Source organism: Jaculus jaculus, chromosome 16 (assembly GCF_020740685.1).
Source record: "Jaculus jaculus isolate mJacJac1 chromosome 16, mJacJac1.mat.Y.cur, whole genome shotgun sequence".
In the NCBI taxonomy this organism is placed as follows: Eukaryota; Metazoa; Chordata; class Mammalia; order Rodentia; family Dipodidae; genus Jaculus; species Jaculus jaculus.
This window is the reverse complement of record NC_059117.1, coordinates 74,100,163-74,112,167: the sequence shown is the minus strand read 5'-3', so window position 1 is coordinate 74,112,167 and position 12,005 is coordinate 74,100,163. Positions and strand designations below refer to the sequence as shown.

The following is a 12,005-nucleotide window of genomic DNA, read 5'->3' as shown; positions in this document are numbered from 1 at the left end:
GGAGTCAGTGAGAGGCTCCAGCTCAACACAGACAGGAGGAGCCGCGAGGGAGCCGGACACCCAGCATGCGGCTCCAGCCACGGACTTGTTTTGAAGTGATCTTCATGCTCCAGAGTGAGAGAAAGTAGAAAACGGGACCAGGGCAATGACAGGCACAGGATGGGTATTCAATCCTGGGGCCGAGGGGGCCTCACTGACAGGGTGACATTTGACAAAGGCTTGAAGTTTGTGAGAGAGCCTGTCAGATGTGTAGGTGGGGACCAGACAGCCACAGGTGGGGAACAAAGAAGGAAGGTCAAGGGCCAGATCACACAGTGTGCCGTGGGAGTCTCGTTAAGGACTGCGTCTTTCCCTCTGACGTAGCAACTACAAAAGCATGATCATAAAAAATGGATTGCTCTATTTAATTGCTGGGCTATGAAAAAGGAACAATTATTGTTGAATCATAATTATATTTTCTGAATTTGTTTTAGGATGTTTGTTTGTTTGTTTTTTGTTTTCTGACACAGGGTTTCACTCCAGCCTAGGCTGATCTGGAATTCTCTTTGTAGCACTGCGCTGGCCTTTGAACTCCGAGCAATCATGCTACCTGAGCCTCCTGAGGTCAGTCCCCACCTTCCACAGTGTTGAAGACAGGGTCTCGTGTTCACTGCTGTGAGCTCTGAGGGCTTCTCCTGTCTCTGCCTCCCAGTGACTACAGCATCTGGCTTTTCATGGGCTTGGAGGATCTGACTTCTAGTCTTCATACTTGAGACAGCAAGCACTTTTTCCACTGAGCCATCTCCCCAACCCCCAAATTACATTTTCTAATTTCATTACAAGCCCTCAGAAAAGGTGACTTCCCTAAGACAAGGTTCTATAAGACAGAGAGTAACAGAGAACTGCAGTTGGGGAAGGAAGGAGTTCACAAGAAACAGCACACAGGGCATGGCGGGACTCCACAAAGTTTCAGGCCTCAAACTCACGGCAATCCTCCTACCTCTGCCTCCCAAGTGCTGGGCTTAGAGGCATGCCTGACTTTTTAAGACACGAATATCAGTCCTTAATGAAGGTCAAAACCTTTATTCTCAGTGTACACAACATCAGCATATCCTGTTACATGTATTACGAGCTGAAGGAAAGGACTACTCGCGACAGAATGGTGTTTTGCGTTAAATAACCATTGTTTACAAAGCAACATCCTTCATGTAAACTCTTGTGGTAAGGAGATGTCAGAGTGTTTTCTTGTACAAACCACTTAATTCCCCTTGGTGGATCTCATCAACTCTGCAATCTGAATCTAGCTGGGTAATGAATGCCAACAAATGCAGTGAGCCAACTGTATGCCATTGCCTCATAAGGTCAAGTTAATCTATTTTTAAATAACACAGCCAATGGCAAAGGGTGGTCACTGAGAACAGCGGACAAGTTAGGCTGCCTGTCCTTGCAATGTTCTTTAATAAAAGCCGCAAAGTGTTCCACGGTATAAACTAAAGACCTCCTTCTAAAAGGGGTCTTTTGGCACTAAGAACAAAAACAGATTGAGTCTTGAAAGTTTAAATTGAAAAATACTCATACACACAAAGGTATAATTGGAGACAACAGAAAAAGAACTGAGAGCTCTTTTCTATAGCCAAAGTCCAATATTCTGTTGGCTAGAAAAAAAGTAAAATAATAGAACTGTCCATGGGGACAGGGCTGCATGGAAACAAAGCTAAGTGTCATTCTCATGGATGTTGACATAACACAGGTCCCACATCAACACAGAGCAGGGAAAACCCTGCCTGCCAAGTATCTGAAATATCAGCTAGAAACTCCCTTGTTAAGCATCAGTCAGAGTCGACAGGGACATGATGCATTAGGCTTTAAGGGTCACTGATGGTCCAGAATAAACCGATAGCTAATTGGAGAAGGTCGGGGCGAGAAAGGGAAAGCATGAAGACACGATAGGAAAAGAAATGACAAGTAGGGACAGAGAAGATGGCACAGCCGGCCAAGTAGCATTCATCATGTGGATAAAAAGAAACAATGAAATCTCCGCTGGAGCACAACACAGTTTAGAGCGCGCCTACAGAGGCGAGCAGAGAAGCAGCATCTTGTGCTTGGGAAGCGTGTGTCCCTGTGGGAGAGGAGAAGGGCAGTGCAGCGGGAAGATAAGCTCACACTGGCCTGTGGGGAAGCCATGAAGCCACCAGCACTGGAGGAGCAGCAGTGAGCTGAGTCTTCTTACATGGGGAACGGCTCAGACCCAAACGGGAGAATTCATTACAAGCCTCTCTTCCAACTCCAGCTCTGCTACAAATCAAGTCCCCACCCGTGATGTCCACCGTGAAGAGGGGACAGCACAAGGACGTGTGATCACCAACAGTCTTAACCGGCAGTGTGCCCTGCATGCTATGCAGCTGGCTGGCCAGGCCAAATATGCCAATTGTCGCAATGGTGGCACATCTGTTATGGGGAAACCAACTGTTTCCTGACTGAATGTGAAGCCTATTCCACGGAGGGAATTCGGGCCAGACACTGAAAACCTAGTCAGAAGTCTACAGCTGGCAGGGCTGGAGAGATGGTGTGGTGGTTAAAGATGCCTGCTTGCAAAGGATCCCTGGAGCTTACTGGCCAGCCTGTCTAGCCCAGGTTTGATTCCCCACTATCCACATAAAGCTGGATACACGAAGTGACACATGCACCTGGAGTCCATCTGCAAGGAAGAGACCCTGGCACTCTCATTCTCCCTTTGTCAAATAAGTAATTTTTAAAATGATTTTTTTTTGAGGCAAGCCCAACAGACTGGCCTTATTTTTAGTATCGGTGTGTGAGAGAGAACTGGCACGCCAGGGCCTCCAGCTACTGTAGTCACACTGCAGATGTGTGCGCCGCCTTGTGCGCACGTGTGACCTCGCGTGCTCGCGTCCCCTTGTGCACTGGCTCACACGGGACCTGGAGAGTCGAGCATGGGTCCTTAGGCTTTGCAGGCAAGCGCCTTAAGCGCAAATCCATCTCTCCAGGCCCAGTAATATATATCTATTTTAAAGTCTGCCATGTGTATTGGTGCACACCTTTAATCTCAGCACTCGCCCGGCTAAAATAAATATTCTTTAAAAAGCCTATGGCTGGAGAGGTCATAGCCCTAGGGAGTAAGCTACTACTGTTGTCTGACTAGATATATTATGGCCACCAAATTGCCCTCAAAATACTTATGTTTGAGCCGTGCGTGGTGGCGCATGTCTTTAAGCCCGGCACTTGGGAGGCAGAGATAGGAGGATTGCCGTGAGTTCGAGGTCACCCTGACACTACAGAGTGAATTCCAGGTCAGCCTGGGCTAGAGTGAGACCCTACCTCAAAAAAACAAAAAAAGAAAAAAATACTTACATTTGTGCCCACATGTTAACGTTATTCTCACTTCTGGTTACAGAAGCTTCTCTTTTCAGATAGTGGTGACCACTGGGGTGACTAAAAACTTATCAGACTGCTGAGGTTACAGTTGAGTATACAGCACTGAGAGACATCTCCATCACAGCCTCGAGGCTCAGGGACCATTGCGGAAGAGGCGATGGCAAGAATGTAAGAGCCACAGGAAGGGGAGGAGGGCTTGCAATACTGTCTTCCAGACACAATGCGGACATGGTATTTATGACTTCACAAGACCTGCACAACAGGAGGAGAAAAAAACCGATGACATCAAAATAGAAGAGAGACTAGTTGGAAGGGAGGGGTTCAGTGGAGGGAGAGTTTGGGAGGGGATTATATGATCACATAATATAATGGCATATTGTCTGGATGTTTGGAGCTTGTAAAAAAAAGGTTTTGTTTTTGTTTTTAAAAAGTGTATGTGAAGGTCCCAATGAAGGGTTCCCTGAAGACACACTAAGAAAAGGTGTCAACTACCAAGCACGGTGCTACACACATGTAACCCCAGTACTAGGGAGACGGAGGCAGAAAGGCTGCAGGTTCAAGTCTAGCCTGAGCGACGTCGTGCGTTGAAGAACAGCGGTGCACGCCTTTAAGCCCAGCACTTGGGAGGCGGAGGTAGGAGGATCACTGTGAAGGCCAGCCTGAGACTACACAGTGAATTCCAGGTCATCCCAGGATAGAGCAAGATCCGGCTTGAAAGAAAAACAAAAGTAGCCAGAGCAACACAGTGAGACCCTGTCTAACCAAACAGAGAGACAGAAAAAGAAAAAAGAAAGGGAGTCAATCGTGGGGACACCTGGGGGATAGAAGCAAGGCAGGAAACAAGAAACCAAGGAAGACAAGAAGGCAGCAGGTTGTGAAATGAAAGGCCAAAAACAGTACCAGAGGGGCTGGAGGGATGGCTTAGTGGTTAAGGCGCTTGCATGCAGAGCTTAAGGACCCAGGTTCAATTCCCCAGGACCCATGTCAGCCAGATGCACAAGGGAGCACACGCATCTGGAGTTCATTTGCAATAACTGGAGGCCCTGAGACATCCATAATGGTACCAGAATTATTTTGTATAGCGCTCTTAGCATATAATGCCAATGGTCAAAACAAGCACACATCATCAAATAAAACACACACACACATATACACACATAAAGAGAATGCCTGCGGCAAGAACTATATTCAACTCGAATGGCCACAATTCCCTCCCTGTGGTGAGAAGGCAATGTTTTGGTTTTTAAATCATGCCCGATTTATTGTCTGTAGCCTGCCTTTTAAAAAAGGAAGGAAAAAAAAAAGAAAGTGGAAGGACAATTTCAGTCCATGAGTAATTTGCAGAAACCACAAAATTCATCCACAAAAAAATATAAAAGTATGACCTATAATATACTTATTTGGGAAACTGTAATCGCACCATTTTAAACCTTTGGAGTTTGAGTTATTCGAGGAAGCACTGTTTCTTGAGTGTGAAGAGTCTAAAAAGAGGCACGCCCACTTATTTTTAGCATGAAAAATCTTGGGGGCCAGGGCAATAGCTCAGTCTCTACAGTGCCTGCCTTGCAAACATGAGAACCCTAGTTTGACCCCCCCGGGCCCACATACAAATGCCAGGTATGGTGGCCCACCCAGTGTGATACCAGTGCTAGTGAGGCCCAGACACAAGGATCCCTGGGCATGCTGGCCAGCCATTCTAGCCTAACAGGCAAGCTCTCGGCCCCTGAGAAACCTTGTCTCTACAAAGGTGGACAGTGTTCCTGGGGACAGTACCAAAGGCTGTTCTCTGGCCTTCACAGACACACAGACACACACGCATGCACACACAGGGAAAAAGTGAAATTTAGGTCCCCAGAGGGTGATCTGCCACAGAAAGTGGTAGCTGCCACATCCAGCTCTGGAACCCAGGACAACTGCCCATCTGACGCCATCTTCAATGCTCTAGGCTGTACTCTGGGGTAGCAGTAAGGAAAATGGATCAAGCCCCAGGAATACCAGAGCTTATTAAAACACATGGGGGCGGGGAGCTGGAGAGATGGCTCAGCAGGTACGGCACCTGCCTGCAAAGCCTAAGGACCCAGGTTTGATTCCCTAGGATCCACGTAGGCCAGATGCACATGGTGGTGTCTGGAGTTCATTTGCAGTGGCTAGAGGCCCTTGTGCATCCATTCTCTCTCTCTCTCTCTCATACACACACATTCTATCTCTCTCTCTGCCTCTTTCTCTGTCTCTCAAATAAATATTTTTTTTTTTAAAAAAAAAAACCATACCTGGGATTCTAGGCCCAAAGCTTGACTCAGTCAGGCTGGGGGAGACAGATTTTGCATTTCTAGTTTATGGCCATAACAGCCTGAAAGCATCCCATCTCGTCTGAACCTGAGCAGGGTCAAGCCTGGTTAGTATTTGAATATTAGACTATGCACTTCTAGCCAGGTGCCAGGTGAGACGAACGCTGATTGTCAGGGAGCTCCATGTGCAGATCCAATGTTCTAAAAGCTCAGAGCAAACGTTTGGGAATCCCACTGGGCTGAGTTCCAGCTTTCCTTAAGTTACTCTTAGAAAAGTTACCAGAACTCAGCCATATGTGGTGGTGTATGGCTTTGATCCTAGCACTAAGAGCAGCCTGGACTGGAGTGAGTTCCAGGTTGGCGTAGTCTGGGCTACAGCGAGACCCCACCTGTAAACATACATATCTATCTATCTATCTATCTATCTATCTATCTATCTATCTATATATGTATATATATATACTCACATACATACACATATTCTTTCTAAATGTATTTGCTTGGGTATCATCACTTGAACTCAGGCCTTACACACGCACACATTATCCTGACATAGTCTAAGGTAAGAACTTAATCCTATGTCATAGTTTCCCTAATTACATCCTTTCCCTAAATTACCAATGGCTAAAATTCAAGAAATAAGATTAAAGATTGGCCAAGATATAAAACAGACACACTTGGGCAGTTCGAGGGGCAAAAGTCAAGTGTGGTAAACAGTCCACATGCAAACCAAGGAGCAAAGGGAAAGCAAACAGGCAGCGAATGTGCACAAGGGAACACTACTCAGCAATAAAAAAGAGCCAGACGGTGCCCACAGCGACGGGCTCTCCAGAACACCTTGCTGGTGAAAAAAGCCAAAGGCAAAGGAGTAAACGTGATAATATTCCACTTTTTTTTTTTAAGGGAGGGCCTCATTCTAGCCCAAGCTGACCTAAAATTCACTATGTAGTCTCAGGGTGGCCTCAAACTCACAGCGATCCTCCTACTTCTGCTTCTCAAGGGCTGGGATTAAAGGCGTGCGCCACCACGCCTGGCTTTGCAATATTCACATTTATGAAGCTGGAGGACTAACGAATCTTTGGCAAGGGAAAAATCGCACAGCCTTTGTGGGGCAGGGAGGGGACCAACTGGGAAGGGGCATGAGGAAAACTCTAAGGTGATGGAAATGTCCCATGTTCTCATATGAGTGACCATAACACATGTCTACACAGTGTTAAATCTCCTCTAGGTAGAGGCTTCGGGTCAGTGGTAATCCGATTTCAACATTACACAATGCGTTGAATTACCCAAATGGTACTGGGCGTGATGACTCCCACCACTAGAGAGTCTGAGGCAGGAGGATTGGAAGTTCAAGACCTGCCTGGGCTATCTGCATGCAAAAAAAAAAGCATGGTACCTGTCAAAGTGTACAATTTTCATGATTTATACAAACGTTATTTTTGAAGTTTTTACAACATCATTTTTAAAAGGTCTGTGCATTTTATTTAGGAAAACAATAATATATACATATAACATATATGTAGGCATAAAAACATATCTTAGGCATTTTTGACAAAGGGTTTCCACTCCATAACAGGACCATGGCATCTCCATACAGACAGCACCCAGAGTGACCCGTGTCCGTACAAGGAGCTACCCCAAAATAAGTAGCATTGGGCCGGAGAAATAGCTCAGCAGTTAAGGTGCTTGCCTGTAAAACCTAATGCCCCGGGTTTGATTCCCTAATACCCACATAAAGCCAAAGGCACAATGACACATACATCTGGAGCTCATTTGCAGCGGCTAGAGGCCTGACATGCTCATATTCTCTTTCTCTCTTTCTCCCCCCTCCTGCTTACACACACACACACACACACACACACACACACGTATGTTTATATACAGATATATATGTATATAAAGAGAATGGATGCATACTGGAATTCAGTATGTAGTCTCAAGGTGGCCTCCAACTCACTGCGATCCTCCTTCCTCTGCTTCCCGAGTGGTGGCATTAAAGGGGTGCACCACCATACCCATCCAAAATATTTTTTTAAGTAGTGTTTTTCCCTCTCACATCCCAACTGTGAACCTGATATACATGTGGACCCAGTAAGCTATGATTCTGTCCTATAATTTAAATAATTCTCTGAATACAAAAGGGAGCAGAAAGCGATGGAACAGATCCTAGGGCCATCATCTTTACTGGAAGGAGGACACCAGAGAAGCCACTGGGCATGTATAATTATTATGCACTATGCTGGGTTCCAGGCCATTCAAGTTTCCCAATGAGCATGTTTTTTTTGGTGGTGGTTGTTTGTTTAAATATTTAATATTTATTTATTTGACCGAGAAAGAAGGAGAGAGAATGAGGACACCAGGGCCTCCAGCCACTGCAAGTGAACTCCAGATGCATGTGCCCCCTTGTGCATCTGGCTAACATGGGTCCTGGGGAATCGAACCTGGGTCCTTTGGCTTTGCAGGCAAAACCCCTAACGGCTAAGCCATTCTTCCAGCCCAAGCACTTTGTTTTGTTTTGCTTTTCTATGCCACTAGAAGTTAATCCACATGCGTACACCCACACTCACCCTGCTGTGAGCATTTCTGTGCTCAAAGAATAGTCCATAGTAAAAGGATAACACTTCCGGGCAGTGTCGTTCCTGCCAAACACAGACGTATCTGAGGGCATGGTGGCCTCTCACCAAAGCTTCCCCAGTCCCAGGAACCTCATCTCCAAGACCCGTACAAAATGCTGGTGTAAGGAAGCATGCTTGCCGCATCCCATCTTGCATGCTGCAAACAATCCCCCGTGCAGGACCACCAGACACCCACTGAATGAGAAGACAGCCCCACCTGCTCCTCCAAAACGCCCACGAGCTCAAACCTGCAGCAAATTCTTAACACAGTATTTTCTCTACAGATCTACATGTCCCAACCATCCAGGTAGCCAGCATTACCTTCATAAGCCAGGGGCTGAGGAGATGGCATGTTGTGCAAGCATGAAGACCTGAACTCAGGCCGCAGCACTTATGTACAAAGCCAGGCATGGCCACCGATAATCCCAAGTGCAGGGGGTAGGTGGGCAAATGCTGGGGCTCCCTGGTCAGCCCTGGTCACTAGAAAACTGTGAGCTCCAGCTTCAGTGAGAGGTGTGTGGAAGATCAATAGAGCACACCTGATGTGCTCCTGTGGCCACTGCATGAGTGTGTACGGGGCACATACATGCTACACATACACACTCAAGTTCACAACCCAGGTTCTTCGTTTCAGCTTACATACAAGAGCGCACGTCTATCGAGCGCTCGTTACGGGTTTATGACAAATACACACAAACTCGTTTGCAAAAGACATATGTATGGTCCAGAAAGGCAGGGTGCTGGGCAGATGAGCCAAGAACGAAACACGGGCGCACCATCGATGAGCTCGCCGCCGGCACAGAAAGGAAGGAATGAGGACCTACATCATGGCACAGAGTGAACCAAAATTAAAATTTTTTAAAAGGGGGATGCTGTTAAGGCACTTGCTGGCGAAGCCTAAGAACCCAGCTTCAATTCCACAGCACTGTGGCGAAGGGACCAGTGCACAGGGAGCACTGCTCATCTTGGCAGGGGTTCTTGGAGGAAGTGGCCACGTGCAGGGTATGAGGATTAGGACTTTTCTCTGCTAGGTGTCAAGCCTGTCAGCTCCCTAGGCAACACGGGGGGGGGGGGGGGGGGGGGGGGCGCTATTCCCCTCTCTCCCCAGTGCTCCCAGACTGGAAGACGCCTAACTCTGAGGGGAGCAGAGCAGCCCAGCCCTCCTTTCTCCTGACACATTCCTCTAGATACCCTGAAGGTGACATATGGTGACTTTTCACCACATTCGATTTTGCCACCTCCAGGGTGCTTTCATCCGGGAGGACCTGCGTCACTGTGGCTCATAAGAGGAATCCCTTTAAGGAAGGCAGTCCTTCTCAAGTGGAGATATGGGGACAGGCTCCTGGCTTACACCAGAGAGGGAGTGACCAGCCACCAGCAGCAGCAGCAGCCCTCAGATGTGCCTTTGAAGAAGCCCTCTCCACTACAGACTTCTGGGGGACAAGTTCCCTTCCGGGCTGAAAAGGGCCACCTTTCCCCAAGCCCTTCCCCCTTCCTCCTCTTCTCCTTCTAGAGCAAGGGCTCCTGCACTTTGCGCAGTTGTGTGACCTTGGGCAAGTCACTTAACTAAGGTCAGTCTCGGTTTCCTTATTTGTCAAATGGGACTTACAAAAACCAACTCGGATCTCAGAATTGCTATGAATCAGAATGAGCTAATACAAGTAAGGAAACATTTCAGAGCCCCCCCCCCCCAATGTCGTTCTCAGCAAGCTAGCAATGAATTGTGGCTAGCAGCACAACAGTCATCATAAGGACTACCGTGGTGGTGGGGCTGGTGGCCGCTGCGCCCGAGGCTAAACTTGGACTTGATTCGCGCCAAGAGCGAAACACTCCTTCCCCCACCGCGTCTCCACCCCGAGCAGACACATGCGTCACCGGCCGTGGGGTGGGTGAATGCAGACAGACTCCGCGAACAGCCCACCTCGGAGTCGCCAGGGGGTCATAACCCAGATTACCTGTGGGGACTGCAATTTACAGATGGAAGCGACCACAGACCGTCTCCATCCGTACACACCTCACCAGGTCTGAGAACAGACCAGCAGCGGGCAAACGCCGGAATCTCCATTTCTCCAGCAAGGAGCTGGAGTGGGCTGGGCTGGGGTACGGTCGCATCGGCAGGGTGGAGAGGGAATACATGCACCTTTTTCCCTGCCTCAGTCTCCCAGCTCGCAGCTGGGATGGGGGTGCGTCCACCTTTTTCCCTGCCTCAGTTTCCCAGCTCGCCTTGAGGAGCTGGGGTGAGGGCGCATCCACCTTTTGCCCTGCCTCAGTTTCCTAGCTCGCAGCTGGAGTGAGGACGCATCCCCCCTTTGTCCCTGCCTCAGTTTCCCAGATAGCCTTGAGGTACAGGCGACTCAGGGGCAGTTCGGTGGCCGCCGACCCCAAGTTGGCCAAGCAGGCCCTGGGAGGCATCCACTCCAGCCTCTGCCTGCGCCAAGCCAGCATCACAAGAGCCCAACCCCAAGGCAGGTGGGCGAGCACCCCACAACCACACAACTTTGTGTGTCTCTCTCAACTTCCCTCCCGGCGGGGAGGTCGTGGTGCAAGGGGGCGCCCCCTTTTGCATGCCCCCCAAACACACACACACACACTTGGGTGCGTCCCTCCAAGGCACGCCCCGTCCTACCTGGTCTGACGGCCTTGAAGGTGACGGCCTCCTTGCCGCTGTCGACGACGGCCAGCACGTCGTAGCGGGGCAGGCCGGACACCCGGATCCCCTGCACCTCCAGCAGCAGCTCCCCTTCCACCAGCTTCGGGCCCTCGCCACCTCCACCACCGGGAAGCCCCGCCGTCGCCTCCGCCACCGCTCCGACATACGCGAACTCCCCATTTTCCGCGCCCCCGAGCACCGTCACCCCGAGTTCTCCCTGGGGTCCCCGCTTCACGGTGCATTCGTGAACCCGGCCGGTCCAGTGATTCTTTTTCTGGATCACTTTCGACATGATGAACTGACACCCCTCTTTCTCCTCCTCCTCCTCCTTCTCCTTCTCCAAAAAATAAAAATAATGAAATGAGAGACAGGTGGTGTCCCCCCACAGCACGAGCCCCCAAGCCTCCGCTGGCTCATGGGAGAAACATCTCAGAAGATAATAAGATATATGTGCATAGAGAATTCAACCGAACGAGCGGGAAGAGAGAAACTTGGCCAAGCTGGGCTCGGTCCACCCCTCCCCGGACACACACTCGATCCATCCTCAAGCAAGTAACTTTCCGGGCTCCATGGCGAGCCCCGCGCGCGCGCCCGCGAGCCCGGTGGGCATCCCAGGGTCCAGGTCTCCAGGGGATCACAGTCGTCCACTGAGTCCGCGGGAGCTGCTACGGGCTACCTCTGCTTTCTTCCTCGTCTCCTGTGAGCCTCTCGGCGCCCGGCGAGTTGTTCCTCTTGGACACCCTTTCCCAGAGTCCGGGAGTCCCCGGGAGACCGACGGGAGGGGATAGAGGGGGACCCGCAGGAAAGTGCCCGCGGCCCCTTTAAGCAGATACAAAGGCTCGGCTTGTTTTGTCACAGTTCATTCTGTGCCGCGCAGCGCAGCGCCGCGGACGGCCCCGGGGAGACGCGCGCGCATGCGCCCCGCGGACGCCCGCCGGCCCGGCCCCGCCCCGCCCCTCCTCCTGGACGGGAAGAGCTGCCGTCGCGCTGCCCGGCGGGTCCTAACGCCGACCTCCGCGCCAGCCAGCTTGCCCCCCTCCAGCCCACAACCCGGGCATTCTTTTCTTCTGGCCCCTTCCA

At 50.0% G+C, this 12,005-nt stretch overlaps 1 protein-coding gene across 9 annotated transcripts in view; it reads right to left on the bottom strand.

Annotated features, from left to right (window-relative positions):
* The window catches only part of Magi1 (membrane associated guanylate kinase, WW and PDZ domain containing 1), a 620,496-nt gene extending 608,719 nt beyond the window's left edge, over positions 1–11,777 (bottom strand). For all 9 annotated transcript variants that reach the window (XM_045135556.1, XM_045135552.1, XM_045135550.1 and 6 more), the window contains exon 1: positions 10,902–11,777. In XM_045135556.1, the coding sequence (XP_044991491.1) occupies positions 10,902–11,217 (316 nt within the window). In that variant the 5' untranslated portion in view covers positions 11,218–11,777. The remainder of the gene's footprint in view (positions 1–10,901) is intronic.
* Between the last annotated feature and the right edge of the window lie 228 nt (positions 11,778–12,005).